The sequence below is a fragment of the Trematomus bernacchii genome, unplaced genomic scaffold (genome assembly GCF_902827165.1).
Source record: "Trematomus bernacchii unplaced genomic scaffold, fTreBer1.1, whole genome shotgun sequence".
NCBI lineage: Eukaryota > Metazoa > Chordata > Actinopteri > Perciformes > Nototheniidae > Trematomus > Trematomus bernacchii.
In genome coordinates this window covers 2,276,429-2,293,454 of record NW_022987801.1, presented here as the reverse complement: position 1 = coordinate 2,293,454, position 17,026 = coordinate 2,276,429, and the positions used below count along the sequence as shown (strand labels likewise).

The window sequence follows — 17,026 nt, the reverse complement described above, 5'->3', positions numbered from 1 at the left end:
AAAACCCCGCGGACACCCTGTGGAAATAAAGGAGGCAGAATCAGTTTGAAAAGTGGAGTTTGTATTTATTGAACCTTTTGATAAAATACACATTGGGTTGGCCCCTTCACAATGACACCCATCAGCAGTATAGGAGCACATGACCATGGTTCTAGAACATTTACCATAAAGTAAAAACTCCATAAATATTAGAGGTAAATCTTTCAGAACATTTACAACCATAGCCGTTTTAGATTTTCCTCTCGGCCGTTTTATTGTGCTTAATATTTATGGAGCTATTAATACAGTCAGACGAATTACAGACACTTCCAGCAAACCAACCCAGAGGTGAATACGTGATGAACGGTAGAGGATTGCTCAGTGTTACAGTCAGGAAGTAGACTAGTCCTAGAAGATGTTCTGGAAACTACAAATTATCATTCTGATGTGAACAAACATATAAAGGATTGCTCTGTACATTATTTGCTGCGGACGACACTTAAACACTTTTCCTCCCGCAACGTCTTTCCATACCATAATTTCTTTTTCTGCCTCAACACTTACTTTAGGCCTTCTTTCCTTCATGCGTTCATTTCTACATTACGATCTAAAACCTGCACCACGGCGCACAATCAGAAGCTGACAGATTAAGCACTTTCATTATTTTAGAGTCAGCAATGTGACGTCATCAAAAGGTGATTTTTAAGAAAGGGCGGTGTCAGGTTGTTTGTGAATTTGGCGATGGTGTGCATGCACCGTCGTGGACAAAATGCAACAATCCTGTATCCTCCCGTCTTAGAAATGTAACTCAGATTGTCAGGAGTTTCCATTTTTACGAGTAAACTAAGAAAAACGTACAAATTAAGCAAAAAAAGTTGTTGTTCTTGACAATCTGATCCCAGTTGAAGTGACGCCGCAACTTGCCGAGGCTGAACTCGACTTCACATGATAACACGTGTACATTCTGTGGACAGTTCTCTTGGTATTGGTCTTATTTTTGGTGGAAACAGCACAATACAAACATCCAGTGTGAAAGCCACCGGATACCACAATCGATATGTAATTGAACATTCAAATGATTATCAGTACCTTTAACATAAAAAGCTCAGATCAAAAACAGGAAAACACAAATCATCAGGAAGGGCAAAACGTCACACTGAGGATTGTTCCGTACAAAATGATACATATTCAGCAACATAAACACGGGGGAAACCTTTCACAAGAGGAATACATGAACACGTTGTTGATGCACTGCACCAGCTTTGATAAGATAGTTACCCTTAGTCCTACATTGATTATGCTTTAGAAATATTTCCCTTCAGTAGCTTTCAGACTTATGGCAGTAAGCCTGGAAGTGTTTAGTGAGGAAAAGGTACCTGAAAGTAATGATTTTAGTGTTTTATTCAACTTATTTTCCAGTAGGTAGTATTGAGGAGACATAGTAAATATAATTTCAAATGAACTTTCTGACACTTTTATATCAAAGTTTAAAGAATGACTGATATAAACATGACCAGCAGAGGGCGCAGTAGGGGCTCAAAGTGCATTACGACTAAACTGAACCATGAGTCAGCAGAATTCAGTGATTGAGGGACTAAATGTATCAGCATTTAGGAACTTTTCATATTTCTGTGTTTTCCAGTCCTCCCCCTTTAGATAAGTATTTTCTTAGACCCAATAAAGTGTAAACAAAAAAAAAGTGCACTATTTACAAGGAAAGAAACATCAAATAATTTAAAACTGTATATACATAAAACAACAAGAAAGGCAAACAGTGAGGTTTAAATGGTTAGTGCTAATTGAAAATCCCCAAAGATCGCTCGTATTCTTCTTAAATACATCTGCTATCCTCGTTTAAATCAAAGCGGATGGTACCATTTGGACCGTCTGTGATATGCATGGAATGGGCGGTTAGCAATCGGGAGATACTCCATGCTACTGGTGGGATATACAGAGTGCAAACGCTCCTCTCTGAACTGGAACCGGAGTACATTTAGCCTACGAGTGTCTGCACACTAAACACGGGACTCATCACGATGTGGATATACGCCACGGTGCTAAAACACGATGCGCTCAGGTGCAGACATTCCACGTTCTAGTAAGCAGCATGCTGATTAATGTGTATCTAAATATTCTCTTTAGTGATTGATGGCAGCGTTTTATACAGCGAAGCAGCGACCGTGTCTAAACAGGATGACGCTACGTGAGGTGGTGTTTTTTTATTCTCTCTCAGTGTTCTTTAAAAAATATGCTGCAGGTGCAAGTGTTTGATCTCGCGTGTGGAGAGTGTGGATCAAACCAAGCTGAAAACAGCCTCTCCTCAGTCCCGCCTCCTCTCTCGGGCTAGCCAATCAGGGAGCTGCGTCTGGATAGGTCCACGTTGCTGGAGCTGAGTCCCCTGCAGTCCGAGAGGCCGGGGGTGACGTCCTAAAAACAGAACAGTAAATGCTATAACTTCTGTTGGACATTGTCAGGTAATTACTATATTATATTTTTACATTTTGGTGATAATTGAACTTCGTACCTGTGTGGTCTCCTCAGTGCTCTTGTTGAGGAAGTTGAGGGAGCTTGCTCTTTTCATTCTGAGGAAAGCAAGACATCAAACAATTAGCCTAAAGCATTTAAACATCATGTCAGAATAATGTCTGAGAAAAACAACCAGTAGTTTATTTACTCCTTCGTAAGTCTCCTTACTTACAGTAGTTCTGTACAGTTGAGAGATCTTATCATATGTCATTGTCATTGTAACACGCTCCAATATTTCTTTCTTAAATTCAGAAATACGTCACATTATGATTTTTAAAGATAAGTGAAAGTAACATTTTTTGATTTTTTTAAAGCGTTCAGCCACATCCACTCCCTTCTTTAGCTCATAGAGGAGGGCCAAATATGTTGACCTTAAAATAACCAATAATAACATGACCTTTAAATCTCATTGGAAATTGTCGGACAAAAAACTATTTGAAAAGACGGCTTATGTTTGGATCCCCATTAGCTACAACATTGAAGTAGCTATTCGTCCTGGGCTCTGCATTACTTTTGGGAATGTTACGAGTACATTTTAATGAACGAAATCATCATTACCACAATTTAAATCATTGGTTACAGCCTAACTCCTAACAGCTGACTATCTCCACGTGTTCGCAGTGAGTGTGAAGTTACCCTGGGTTTCGTGGCTCCTGAGGCCCGCTCCCCTGCAGCTTCTTCACCAGCATCTCGCTGCTCCTCCTCAGGGCGTCACGGATCTTCCCGAAGGAGCCGCTGCGCCGCAGAGACCCGTTCCCATCCTGAAGGGAACATGAAGCAGAACACCAAGTCAGCATTTACTGGACCCATCGAATATTAAGCACACTTCCTCTGGCTCCCTTCTCATGATCACAGCACATTTAATATGACTCGTGTGCTGTGTTGATCTTGTCCTTTACACCATGATCTTATTAAAACATGGATTAGTGTTACAGTTATCAATTAGTGTCCATACACTGACCCCGTTCCACTCCGCGGAGTTGTCGCCCTCGCTCTCCCCCCGCTGCCCCCCCGGCCCGTTGATTCCCTCCCTGCTGTGTCGTCTGTCCCCCCCTCCGCCCCCCCCGTCCTTCAGCAGCTCCACCACCTTACTCTGGTTAATGGCATCAATTCCCTGAAAGACAGAGACACAAAAACACAAAGATCAGAGAGAAAAGTACAGCTTCTTCACACAATGGCCCGCACAGCAGGTCTTTATTACAATGTACACACATTAGCTCCATGATTGATCTGTAAATCATACTTTATGGGCGTATAAATCTCCGCTGGACGCCTGTTCAACTAATCAGGCTTCTCAACTGAAAGAGCCCAGACGACTAATCTAACAGCAGTAACTCAGCAGTCTGTCTGTCTGTCTGTGTGTGTGTGTGTGTGTGTGTGTGTGTGTGTGTGTGTGTGTGTGTGTGTGTGTGTGTGTGTGTGTGTGTACCTGTTTACGGGTCTTGCTGGCACACTCCTCCAGAGTTTCGGCCGCCTCCAGTTTGCCCTGACGACGGTACAGAGCCCCCAAGCTTTTCAGGGTTGTGTTCACTGTGGGGCTGAGAAAGAAAAACACACACACAAAAAACACAATGTTATTTATTTATTCACCTTTTTTAATCATTGCTACCAAATGTTTTATCTTCAATTTAGCATCTTTGTCAATAAAGCTAATTACATTTTCAAACAAATCATTATAGATTACATTTTTTAATGAACTGTTAAACTCAAATGGGTTTGAGTATGACTTTTGTTCTCCTGGTACAAGGAGTAGATTTGTACTATATTGGCGTCCTTAATCTTGTTATTGATACAGGGTATTCTTTTCTTTGTAATGGCCGCTCTTGATAAACGACAAAGATATTTGAACACATTTACAGCCTGGTCATATCAAGACAGATTCAGTTAAGTCTGACAACCACAAGTACTCCAAAGACCATTACAATTCAACTGTATTTCAAAGTTTTATCAAAAATAATTGATATTTTCTTCATGATTGTTTGAATGTTTCCACTGAATTTAAACGTGTGACTCACCTGTCCACCTTGCAGGCCTTGTACCAGCTGCCATACTCTACATACGGGCCAGAGTCCTTACGTTTACCCTGAGAGAGACGGGGATAGAGAGAAAAACAAGAGGAAGATAAAGATACAAAAAGGCAGAGAAGTCATGTTTGAAACATTACACCATCAAAGCTTGTAAAACATGTCCCTGTTGTAATGTTTATAGTCTGCTGCTCTCCATCTCATTATGCTGATCAGTCCCTTTCTATATTAACCTGCCTGCCAGACCCGGGGATTAACGGAAAACATTAACGTTTATCACTGACCTTGCTCTCCTCTCTCTCCTCTGCGTGCATCCAGATTGGTTTGTTGTCATCTGCAAAATGAGGACCAAAGAATATCAGAAATGTTCTTTGACGGACAGGATTAACTTTACGAGGTAATAGCAGAAACAAAACAAATAAGGAATATAACACATTGCTGAAAAGATATCAAGGACCCTTTGAATGACCTCAATTTTAAAGTGAAGCTTCTCTATCCATATATTAAGGAAATAACAGTCTTTAATTAAAACCCATGCATTGCCACATTCCTGTCTGGCCCTCATAAGGGTTTGATAGGCTTAGAGCAGCAGAGGGACACATGGACATTAAGCCTCTCCACACGCTGCCATGGCCCCAAATAATCCTCAAATCAGCTGAGAGGACTGAGGGCCACGGGAGAACCATGGCTGTGCACAGATCACAACAAGAATCACAAAACATAGCAATTTGTCAGAGGAATAGAAATGGGGATAGTCATGGATATATTCCGTTGTGAAATCAATCATTCTTCACGCCAAAAAGCCCCTTAACCCTCTGAGACCCACGGGGCCGTATACGATCCCAAATATCACGTTGTGTTCAAAGAGTCATAACTTGTCAGCTGTTTGAGCCAGAGACATGCCGTGTGCTTCCTCTTAAACTACAGAAACGGCAATAAACAACTCTATTGAGTTTTTCATTGAGAGGCGTTTACTTATTTCGGTGAAACGAATGTGCGTAACGTTTTAAAAGAGGCGGATAGTCTCACCTTGATTCTGGCGCATTGCTTATCATTTTCTGTCTGTTTTATAGATCTATTCTCATCCACCGTCTTTGTTTGTGACTTTGTTTGTTTTCCACTACAGCGCGGAGCGCGGTTTAAGCGTGCCGTGCCCGGCCCATTTTTGGTTGCGTTTCCACTAGGCGTAGTTCCGGCTAGCGGGTACTTTTTCACAGTTTTCTGGCTCTCCAAAATCGAGGTTCTTTCCGGGCCAACAACCGGGCTGAGTATGCTAAACTAGTGAGAGAATCTCTGGCAACTACAACAAAATGAACATATTTTACAGTGATTTAATTGTAATACACGTTTCAAAATGATGCCGAAGTAACAACATACTGATACCGGTTAGTAAAAACCATGAATTAATGCTTTGACAAGTCTGCAGACAGACGGCAGGCGAAAAACCTTTTAAAATGCATGTTTTCTGAATGGAGATCGGCTAAGCTAACGTTGTATATGTTATGGTTAGCAGTTATTTTAAGTACAAAATTCAAGCTCCGTTTAAAAAAAATAAAAAAATGTATGGGCTAATATCCCATATTATATTGTATATAAGTCTCTAATGAGTAGGGTTGGGAACCGAAACTCGGTTCCAGATGAGAACCGATAAGAAAATGCCGGGTACCGGTTACCCATACAAAATACACAATTTCGGTTCTGCTTAACGGTTCCTAAACGCGGTAGACCCTGTATTCCACCGGGTCCGTCTGCGCCGCGGCGACCTGGTGGAATACAGGGTAAGGGCGGACTGGCCATCTGTGTGTTCTGGAGAATCACAGTACGGCCGGTCGTCAGCGGGCCGTTGGCGGCCAGCTCGGTTCGCTGGCGGCCGGCACCGCCCATCATATTTTTAAACGGCATCATGTAAGTTGCGCTGACAGGCGACAGAGGTCCACAGGGTGTTTCTCAATCGCGAGTAAAGCTGCTTCAGAGCCACTATTTCAAGCATACTACGTCATCGAGTGCCGCCGAAGTACTGTTCCAATCTCCAGCATACTTGGAAATCTACCGAGGCCGGCGTACTTCGTAGCGAGAAATTTCGAGGCTGCACATGTGTAGACTCCGCGGTCTTAAAATCCCCACAATGCTTTGCGCACGGACCAATTTCCCAAAATCTGTGGCGGAAGATGTAAGGCGGGGCCTCTCATATGACGCAGACCTGCACACTTGCTAGCCTGTTCCACTCTTCGTTTTCCGAATGGCAGGAAGTATTCTTGCCTCGCTTCTGAAGCAAGACGCTCGGCAGACATGTGCTACCAAGCAAGCGTACTCGCGATTGAGAAACACCCCCAGTTGCCCCGCAGCGAGGCTCCCCCCGCCCTCCCGTAGACAGTTCACGAGCTCAGTCACTTCATAACACCAAAGATGGATCGCGGTAAACGCTCTAAAGTGAGGCTCCACTACACTAAAAAAGAAAAAGACAAGGCACAGTGTAATGCCTGTTAATAGCTTGCCACAGGCATAGCTCAGTTAAAATAAAGCACAGCTTTTGTGTAATACATTTGTATTGCATGTATATTTTTTATTTGTAAAAATGTCAGTTAAAGCTTAAAAGAATAAAGATATTTTTGTTATCTAAACGTTTGACCTCTTTCTTTTATAATTTTGAAATCGAAACGGGGAATCGATAAGAACCGGAATCGATACTAGGGATGCCAGAAACTGACCATGATCAAATTCGAAAATCGGACAGCCCTGGCGAATATTAATCGATTAATCGATTATTCGCCCCCCCCCCCCCCCCCCGCGGGAGAAAAAAAGAAAACACTATCATATTGGTGATTAGTGCAGTTATGTCACCTCCATGCCTGTCATCACAACGACGTGGCCTTGAAGTGAAGTTAGTAATGGCCGGCTGTGCTGCGTCTTTCTCTGGAGGCACTTATTTGGCATGCTTCGCACTCAAATGCGAAGGCATTGTTGATGTTGAGCTGTGGTAGACCAAAGTCTTTTCGCAGAGCTTGCATTTTATTTCATTTGCACTTGTCAGTTCGAAGTAGTTCCACGAGGAACTCTTCTTTGAACATGCCGCTTTGTTCATCTTTAGTTGTGTTGTTCTCACTGTTCTGTATATCGCCAATAAATCAATCGCACGTGTGACGGAGGGGGGGGGGGGGGGAGGCGGGGTCGGTGTGTAGCAGGCTGCAGCAGGCAGCAGCAGTCTGCACTCCGTGCAGCCTGCGCTGCTGGCTTCCTCCAAGTTTACAGTAAAACAACATATATAAATAAAATCGAATTTTAAAAATAATTTTCGATTATGGAGACTGTAACGAATATTCGAAAAATCGAATAATCGCTGGCATCCCTAATCGATACATTTCAAACGATACCCATCCCTACTAATGAGTGACATATATCATTAGCTGAGGTTGTGCTGATTTATTTGTATTATACTGTAAAGAAATGAAAATGTATAAGGCAAAACACAAACATTTACAAAAACGGAAATGTCCTATGTGGGTCTCAGAGGGTTAAGGTCACAAATGTCCCCAAAAAACATTGAAACACTGAGTTTGTTTATCTTTTGATCAAGTTTTTGTTTGTATCAACTTGGCATTTAAAATGGTTATAATTCTAAAGATGAATGATTTGGTGGAGATGAACTAAAGATTGAAGATGGTTAAAGGTCTAGCTCAGTCAAAGTGGCAAATATTAGAAACATCTCATTTTATGTATAACTAACTTTCCTTTCAGTAAAGCTCAAGGGTTGTGTCATTGTGTTCACTCTAGAGAGGCTCAGCGGTCTACTCACTGTTGACGGATCCAAACTCCTTCTCGTGTGCTCTGGTCAGGATCTCTTTGTACAGAGCCTCAGCGTCTTTGAACTTCCCCTGCTTCAGGTAGCACGTCGCCTGAGGAGAACAATCTTTCAATTCACAAAATCCTCTTTGAAACAACAATAAAACACAGAATCACAGAATACGATGAGATTACAGAGCAGAAAACAAACTAAACTTTCATTACTGTATATCAAATGTATAGTTAAAATCTCTCTTGAATGATGTCCTCACCAGGTTATTTTTGGTCTTGGCCACGTTGGGGTCATCGGCTCCCAGTTTGGACTCATAGATCTCGAGGGCCCGTCTGTAGTAGTACTCCACCTCGTCGTACTTCCCCTGGTTCTGACACAGCAGCGCCAGGTTGTTCAGCTGCTTGGCTACATCTGGGTGGTACTTCCCCAACACCTGGAGACACATTGACACACATGGAGGTTTACATTAACGCTTTTAGTTGAAGAAGTACTCAGATATCGCTTTTGTGAGTATGTATCGTTTATTTAAATGGTGGACTTTGTATAGAAAACATACTTTTTTTACATTACGAGTCGGCGCTGTGGGTCTTTACCTTCTCTCTGATCTCCAGCGCTCTCTTGCACAGAGGTTCGGCCTCCTTGTATTTCCCTCTCTTTCCGTACAGGACGGCCAGGTTGTTGAGGGTGGCGGCCACAGCGGGGTGATCCTTCCCCAGCGTCTTCTCTCTGATGGCCAGCGCGTCGTTCAGCAGGTGAGCCGCCTCTTTGTACTTGTTCTGATCCCTGGAGGACAAACAGCATTTTTTGTTAGAAATCTGAAAAGCTCTCAAATAAGACAAGATATACTGTCTTCATCCCAAATGGGGAAACGTTTGTAAATGTGGAATATACAGTATATACCAGAGGTGGGACCAAGTCATTGTTTTGCAAGTCCGAGTCAAGTCTCAAGTCAGGATGGGCAAGTTCAAGTCAAGTCCAAGTCCTAAACTTTGACAAAACGAGTCTTAAACAAGTCCTTATGTGCTTTTCAACAAATGTAATGACATCGATCAACAGAATAATACTTAATAATCTAACTGCTCTTTATTAGTCACATTAATCATTTAATAATCCATTTTCTCTCTGCTGGTAAAGTAACGTGTTTTTCTTCTATTGTAAGAGGGATCAGTAAGGTTAGGCTACCGTGACGGTTTGATTCAGAAGGAGTTTAATGGATAAGATCCCTGATGTTGAGGTGACCAGAATGTTTATTTCCACTGTGTACAACATGTTATAAGGGACCCACAATCTATCTTTATGCAAGGGATAATGTGCAGCGAGGCATCTCTATGGGGAAAAGAACACCTGAATCTAGATCCCTCTGCAGGTGGTACTTTAACTATATTTTGATGATAATACTTTTCTACTTTTACTTGTAACATTTTGAATGCAGGACTTTTTATTGTAACCGAGTATTCCTACACTCTGGTACTTTTACTCAAGTACAAGATCTGAACTTCTCCCACCTCTGACAATAAATCCTGAGTGGTTACCAAAACAAAACCCTGCTCTGAAGGTTATTTTCATTTGACAAATCCTGCACTCAGCTTTGCTTTCTCCAATATCATTGAAATGCAGCCAGATGCTGCTTCTTTTTTCGGTTTTCGCTCATTTCTTGACTTTTTCCGACCAACCGGGTCAATTTGACCCAGAGCTGTTTTTTTTTTTGTGTGTAACTTTTTTTCAATAAAATATTAAAGTCTTCCAGTCCGTGACTTTTCCTGAAAGTGTGTTATGTAGCACCCTATGTTGTTAAAAAATGTCAATATGAAGTCAGATTGAAGAAATCGCCCAAAAAATTGCCATTTATACCTATTTCCGTCCAGCGGGTCATATTGACCCCACCCCTTTTCATATAAACATGACGTGTTGCTATAGCAACGCCTTTTGTCTACTGCGGTTCCTTATAGATTGAGAGATAGATTAAGAGAGAGAGATATAGATGGATAGATATATTGATAGATAGTTATAGATAGATAGAGAGAGAGAGAGAGAGAGATATAGATGGATAGATATATTGATAGATAGTTATAGATAGAGAGAGAGAGCGAGAGCGAGAGCGAGAGCGAGAGCGAGAGCGAGAGCGAGAGCGAGAGCGAGAGCGAGAGAGCGAGAGAGAGAGAGAGAGAGAGAGAGAGAGAGAGAGAGAGAGCGAGAGCGAGAGCGAGAGAGAGAGAGAGATAGAGACAGTCTGTAGTGAAGGAGTGCGATCCCGCTCACGGGAGACTGCTCACGCTGAGCTCCGCAGCAAACAGCTGTGGGGCGAGTTGAAAGTACGTTATGCTGGCCGCGGTGTCTAAATAATGCTTCCGGGCCAGCGGGCCATTTATAATGTCGAGCCCTGAGAGTCCACAGATTATATTGGTATACGTTTCATCCCTGTGCGATCAAAACTCACTGTTCAATAAAAGAATATTTTACCTTGAAAATCAATGCATTCTAATAGCGGGTCAATTTGAAAGTCCCGCCCCTGCCTGCTTGGATTCACAGCAAGAGTTGGAGCGGCTGAAGATTCTGCTCTCCCCGACGCGAGTCTGCTCTTCTGAACGGCAGCTCGTGATCGGCGTGTTGGAGACCTCTGAATTAAATTATCAAGTCACCTCAAGTCAGAAGGCTCAAGTCCAAGTCAAGTCCCGAGTCATTAGTGTTCAAGTCCAAGTCGAGTCGCAAGTGTTTTGTGATTTTGTCAAGTCGAGTCCAAAGTCATCAAATTGGTGACTCGAGTCTGAATCGAGTCCAAGTCATGTGACTCGAGTCCACACCTCTGGTACACATCCACTCCGTTCCTCACCTGTACACCAGAGCCAGGATGTTGAGCATGGTGGCGACGTCGGGGTGGTCGTGTCCGGATGTTTTCTCCAGATCCTCCAGAGCCTGTTTGCAGAGCGGCACGGCCACCTCGTAGCGGCCCTGCGAGGCGTACTGGATCACCAGGTTGTGCAGCGTCCTGAGGCGGGCCGGGATCTCGTAGCCCCCCTGCTGAGCCGCCACCTCTCCGCTGGGCTGGGCTGTGAGGACAAGAGAGAGGATATTTAAATGTCTCCCTATCCGTCAAATAAACTGTTTTCTTCTCCAAATGTTTAATTCTTCGACTGTTTGGCTCTCAAAGCACCTCCTCTCCTTTCAACTCCTGAACCTGACATTTCTCTTGTGACCCTGATGTCTAGTTCCCAAACTAGAGCAACATTTAATTTAACTATAAAAAGGTGGAATAAAGATGAGACAAGACTTCTGAGAAGTATTATTCAGTTCTTCATAAATAAACAGACCAAACGGCAATTATGGGAAGCCCTACTCCCAGGCTAATGGAGCGGAGAGCTAACCAACCTTTACATTGAACCGCACCGCATTAGTGACCGTCTGAGTGAAGCATCAACATGACCACATGTCCTGCTTCAAATCATTTATTTATCTTATCCAAACTATCTCCCAGTTTGACCGTTAAACTGTATGTTTTCCACTGACACAAGGAGCTGTGTTTGAAAACTTGAGAACAACTCGTGCCTGAGTTGAAATGACTCAAGGCCTGACATGACTGTGAATGAAAGGAAGGACTGTATCAGGCTCTTATTTTGTAACTCTATGAATAGAAAAACTATGTGAAAGCAGATCAATATTTACACTCTCTATAAAATACCAAAAGGAAGGATCTTACAACTTTAACTTAAATAAACCTATGAATTATAATGGGGTAAATTCCAAGTGTAGCTTTGGTAAATATATAAATGTGATTTCTACACAGAGAGACTATCCCTATATCTGACTTGACTTAAGACTGGTCATTCATAATGGAAGAAAGGTTAGCTATACAAAAGGACCGACTGCCCGAAGCAAAACCAATTATCTCTGCTTCCTGTGGTCTACCACTGAAACACACCCTCCTCCAGTATCAGGCTCCTGTTCATGCAAACTGGGATGGAAATCTTTTGTATGTCAGAGGTCGTTTCTGCCTCTGCTGAGTCACTTTACTCCTTCGTAAGGGCTCTTACTTTAAGGCTAAATAGCTCCTCCAGGCTTCCCTTTCAAATATTATTGCACTATTACCTTGAGTTGAAACAACGAGTCAGCTAAATGATTAATTCCATGAAAGAATATTTAATTTACAAGGATTAAAATAATCGATTTAATTGATTAAGCGACTTTTCAGGCAAAAAAAAGCTGAATATTTGCTGGTTCCAGCTTCTGAAAAAGGAGGATCTGCTCCTTTCTTGTGTATTGTCTGACAGTAAATGGAATATTTGTGGGTTTTAAACGCATGGTCAGACTTTCAAAGCATTATGTAATCTTGAGTTTGAGGAAAAATAATGTGTAGATTAATATATAAGGAGAATAAGCATTACTCACAGCCTATAAACCTTGTTAGCATCTCCTAAAGCACATACCTGGCCCCTGGTCGTCATCGTTGGGGAACAAGTCGTCCAGACTGTCCTTCGAAGTGTCTCCTCCACTTCCTCCCCCGCTCTGGTTCTTCTCCTCCGACGGAGACACGTCATCGTCAAACTTCTTGATCTGGTTCATGAACACCAGGTGCTTCTTCTCCTCCTCCAGCTGCGCCACGCTCTGCTCGCTGCGCTGCAGTTTGTGCTGCGTCCCGGCCAGCTCGTCCCGCAGCCACTGGTTCTCCTGGCAGAGCCGGCGCACCTGAGCCCGCAGCTTCTGCTTCTCCGACTCCACGGCGCTCAGGTGGCTCGACAGGGCGACGATCACCTTTGAGAAAAATTGGACTTTTACCCACTGTGGATTATTTTTACGTAATTACTGTAAGGACTCCCCTGATACATGAAGACTTATCCATCAAGAATCAGAAAGTGGAATTTGTGCAATCATACAAATATCTCTCGGGACACTTTTTAACTGAAAATCCTATTTTGACAAAACCATGATGGTCATGTTTTTATCGTGCTCTTATTGGGTCGATTCTGTCCTTTTCTTTAGTGTCATGGTTTGGCAACCTGTTTTTAAACAGCAGAAACTCTCTCACTCAGGTTATAAAGCTGCACACCACAGCGAAACCTGGAGACCCTCAGACAGTTACAGCGGTTATCCAGCTCTATTTTGGACAATTACTCCCACCCTTTGCTCACGGAAATCAAGCAGCAATCGCACAAATTAACAAGTTGTAGCAGCGTCACACAGATGCCTATGGAAGCAATGCCTATTTATTTATTAACTTTGTGGATTGCTCATGTTTGTACTAGATGATTTTAAATGTTTTTAGATGTGACGGAGCAGCGGGTATTTTTTTTTTTAGGGATTTGTCTTTGTTGTTTTAGAATGTGTGTCATAAAGGATCCCTTGTCTTTTAGCTGCAAACCAAACCTACCTACGCGTACAGATAAATAACCTGAACCTGGCTCAGTGTCGTGTTACCTGTGCCTCTCCCAGGCCCAGCTCGATGGCCTCCAGACTCTTGCGCAGCAGGCCGGATTTCTCCTGCGCGGCGGGGGGCTGGGCGCAGTCCAGCAGCGAGTTGAGGATCTGGGCGTGTTCGCCGCGCAGCGTCTCCAGGCCCTGCATGACGGCCTTGGTGTTGAGGACGATCTCATCCTGGCTCAGGCGCTCCAGGGCTTCTTCACGAGGATACACCATTGTGGACATAGCCTGGTTTCATACACACTGTGGAGAAAGGAAAAAGAAATAGAAGACAAATGTTACAAGAAGGACGTTATTGGGGAAAGGAGACTTGTTTTTGCTGTGTGTGCGTTTTGTTTTTCACGTCCTGTACTGCTTGAAATTCTCACAATTCACACAAGGTCATGTAGGGGAGGACCAACAAAAAAACGACAAGATAAAAAAGAAAGTAAGTTTCTCTTTCTCGCAGTGCTCCCTTTCTCTACAGTTTTAAAGAAGTCAAGGGCTAAACAATAGTTTACAGTTTCATAATAACCTTACGTAACCCTTGGGTAGCAAGGCGAGACGGAAAGGTGTGTGTGAGAGTATGAATAACCCAGATTACTAAAAGAGGATTCCTCCGAGCTGGACAGTGACGCAGCAGCTGCCATTGACCAGTAAAGCCAATTAAAGTGAGACGCTGTCACATGACAGAGCTGCTCTACCCAGGAGAGATTCACTCAGAGTGAGGTGATGATGTCAACATCAAACATTACAGGAGGCTGATCAGCTGATTTTAACAATACATTTCATTGTTTAAACCCTGTTTTATAAATCATGTAGTCTAAGAAAATGTTATTCCCACATGTTATATAACTTTTGAAGCACTACAAGGGGATGAAATACTGGTTTGGGACTGTTGATGAAGATCAGAGGATGTTTATTCTAAGCAGTGGTTGATATGGTCGTGTGATTAAAACACAGAGAAATTCTCAATTGACCCCTGATGTAGCGGAAAAGGACAACATTCAAACGGCATGGATTAACAATATCTGGAAAGTTCCACATCAGGTTGTAGACAGAGCCTGGCCCAGTAAATAGTCACTTCCTTTCCTGCAGGTCTGAATAATGAGCAGCTGTAAAGGAGACCGTTGGAGCAGGACAGAGGAGGCAATTGTGCAACATCGTGACTTTCTCTCTGTTCCTGCTTTGATGGAGGAGGTGCACCTGTTCTCCTCTCCCTCTCTCTCCCTTATTATGTGTCTATCTCTCTCACCCATCCTCCCCCCCCCCTCCTCTTCCCTTCCGCCTCATACACTGACTGCAATGCACCAATATTCACACATCCCTTCAAATGCTCCGTTTGCAAAATGCATAGAGGTGAAAGTAAAGAAAATACAAAATTAAAGCATCCGGATATAATAATTTCGCTTATCCAGGCTTTTTTTTACGTGTCTATTTTAAGCCACAAATGGATAGATGAGCCGGTGGATGGTCGAGGCCTGTGCCCGGGATGGGCGGCAGTGTTTGGCTTGGCATCATACCAATCAAGGTGACCGACAATGGAGAGGACTGATCAAAGAAAAGGCAAAGCTTTTAAAGATGATTCCGAAAAATAATTACTGAAAACGCGTGAAAATGTCCGACATGTTTGTAAACAGTGCAGGCCCGAGCATCAAGATCTTACACAAAAACACACTGATGCACATTATATTAGGCGACTGTATAGTATATACAATAAGCAAAGATAAGAATATGACAAGATTCATTTTAAAAAGTGCTGTTTTATAGGTAAAAACACAGGCGAGGAGTGACTCGGATGACACATTTACGGACCTCGCCGAGGATGAAGCGCTTATTTGACAGCTTGTTAAAATTATATCTATTTCAGCTACGTAACTATCGAATTCATGTAATTTCAATATTATTAATCCGTATATTTACCTTCATCGAAGACAAGTGCGATGCTTTCTGTCCTTCGAACAAAGCGTCAGGACAATGTTGTGATGCTCCGGACAAACTAGTGTCAAGTCTACCGACGTAAAACAAACTGCTTCCGGTTGTGTTTTTCAAATTAAAACCGTATTGTAGGTTGAAGTCGTCTGCAATGTAGGCCTATCAAACACAACGAAGTTTTAATAAAAGGCAGTGATGATTTAGCTAAGAAATGAATGTTAACGCCAGTTGGTTCGAAAAGCTAACCGTTAGAATTACCGTTAATTCTAACTTTACTTTGGACGAAGCTAGGGTCTGTGAACTTCCGTTAGCTTACCTGTCTCGTTCATTTCACGCACGCTACTCACGCTGTTGGTTTTGCACATGGCACACTAAAATAGCTCCTTTATCACTTAGTTTAGCTAAATACGATTAGCTACAGCGTGTTAGTTAGCCAAGCTTCAAGCAGTTAATTAACGTCTGTTTCACTTCAACTTACCCGGACCGTTACTTCAAAATTCAGGCCGGCAGGAAAGCTATTATTGAACATGCCGGTACTGACTGGTCATCCCCTCAAAAACGTATATTCATTAACAAAGAAGGACGTCATTTTTGGATATGTCTCAAATGGGACAGCTAGGAGAGAAAAAACGGCGGTTCTTCCACAATTTAACAATCAAAGATGAAGTAAAATGTCAAGATGAATTGTTGCGTTGGCCATTTTCCAAACTGGGCGGGAAACAATCCTGCGCATGCGTACAGCCAAACTGGCGATCTAGCTAGCCTCCAATCAAATTAGTTCTTCTCATACAACTGATTTATTTTATATATAATTAATAAAGCATTACAAATCATTTTGAATTTATCGAGTATATTGTCCCTAACTAATTCGGATTCAAAAAGTAAATAATAAATAATTAAACACGTGTTTTCACGTAACAGGATTTAGTTAGAAGTGAAGCCTCTTGCTGTGCTCATACTCTTTGTGCTCCCATTCAAAGACGAACCAGGGCATCAGGGTAGTGAGAGGCCCTCTGTGTACTACTGACCTGCTTCACAACTATCATGTGCACGATTTATTTACAATGTCACTCTTTATATCACCTTCTAAAATACTACTTGACCCGTTTTAATTGTTTACCATTAACATTTACAATGACTATCAATATATCTCAATATTTGTTATATTTGCATTAAACATGAATGTATTTTTTCTCCTGCTTGATAACAACTATTTTCTGTTAAGTTTTATTCCAGTTTAACTAGCTTGTAAGTATTTACTTATTATGTTTGCTTATTTTTCTTATTGCAAGCCCATTGTTTCCATAACTCAAATGGAAAGCATTAACAGCTAAATAAATGTTATATATTGAAATCTAACTGTTTAATTAAGTAAGTA

At 42.3% G+C, this 17,026-nt stretch overlaps 1 protein-coding gene across 3 annotated transcripts; it reads right to left on the bottom strand.

Annotated features, from left to right (window-relative positions):
- Positions 1–44: 44 nt before the first annotated feature.
- Positions 45–16,273, bottom strand: klc2 (kinesin light chain 2). Of its 3 annotated transcripts, none has more exons than XM_034150216.1 (14): positions 16,127–16,273; positions 13,732–13,977; positions 12,744–13,068; positions 11,153–11,369; positions 8,916–9,105; positions 8,582–8,755; positions 8,323–8,422; positions 4,814–4,863; positions 4,521–4,588; positions 3,935–4,043; positions 3,461–3,619; positions 3,142–3,266; positions 2,504–2,561; positions 45–2,406 (listed from the first exon to the last, which is right to left on the bottom strand). In XM_034150216.1, exons 2-14 carry the CDS (start codon positions 13,957–13,959, stop codon positions 2,323–2,325), a joined length of 1,887 nt encoding a protein of 628 aa, XP_034006107.1. In that variant the 5' UTR covers positions 13,960–13,977; positions 16,127–16,273; the 3' UTR covers positions 45–2,322. The 3 variants fall into 3 exon arrangements, with proteins under 3 accessions (XP_034006107.1, XP_034006106.1, XP_034006108.1); XM_034150215.1 differs by lacking the exon at positions 16,127–16,273 and adding an exon at positions 15,637–15,722; XM_034150217.1 differs by lacking the exon at positions 16,127–16,273 and adding an exon at positions 15,637–15,722 and having other exon boundaries at positions 3,467–3,619.
- Positions 16,274–17,026: the final 753 nt, after the last annotated feature.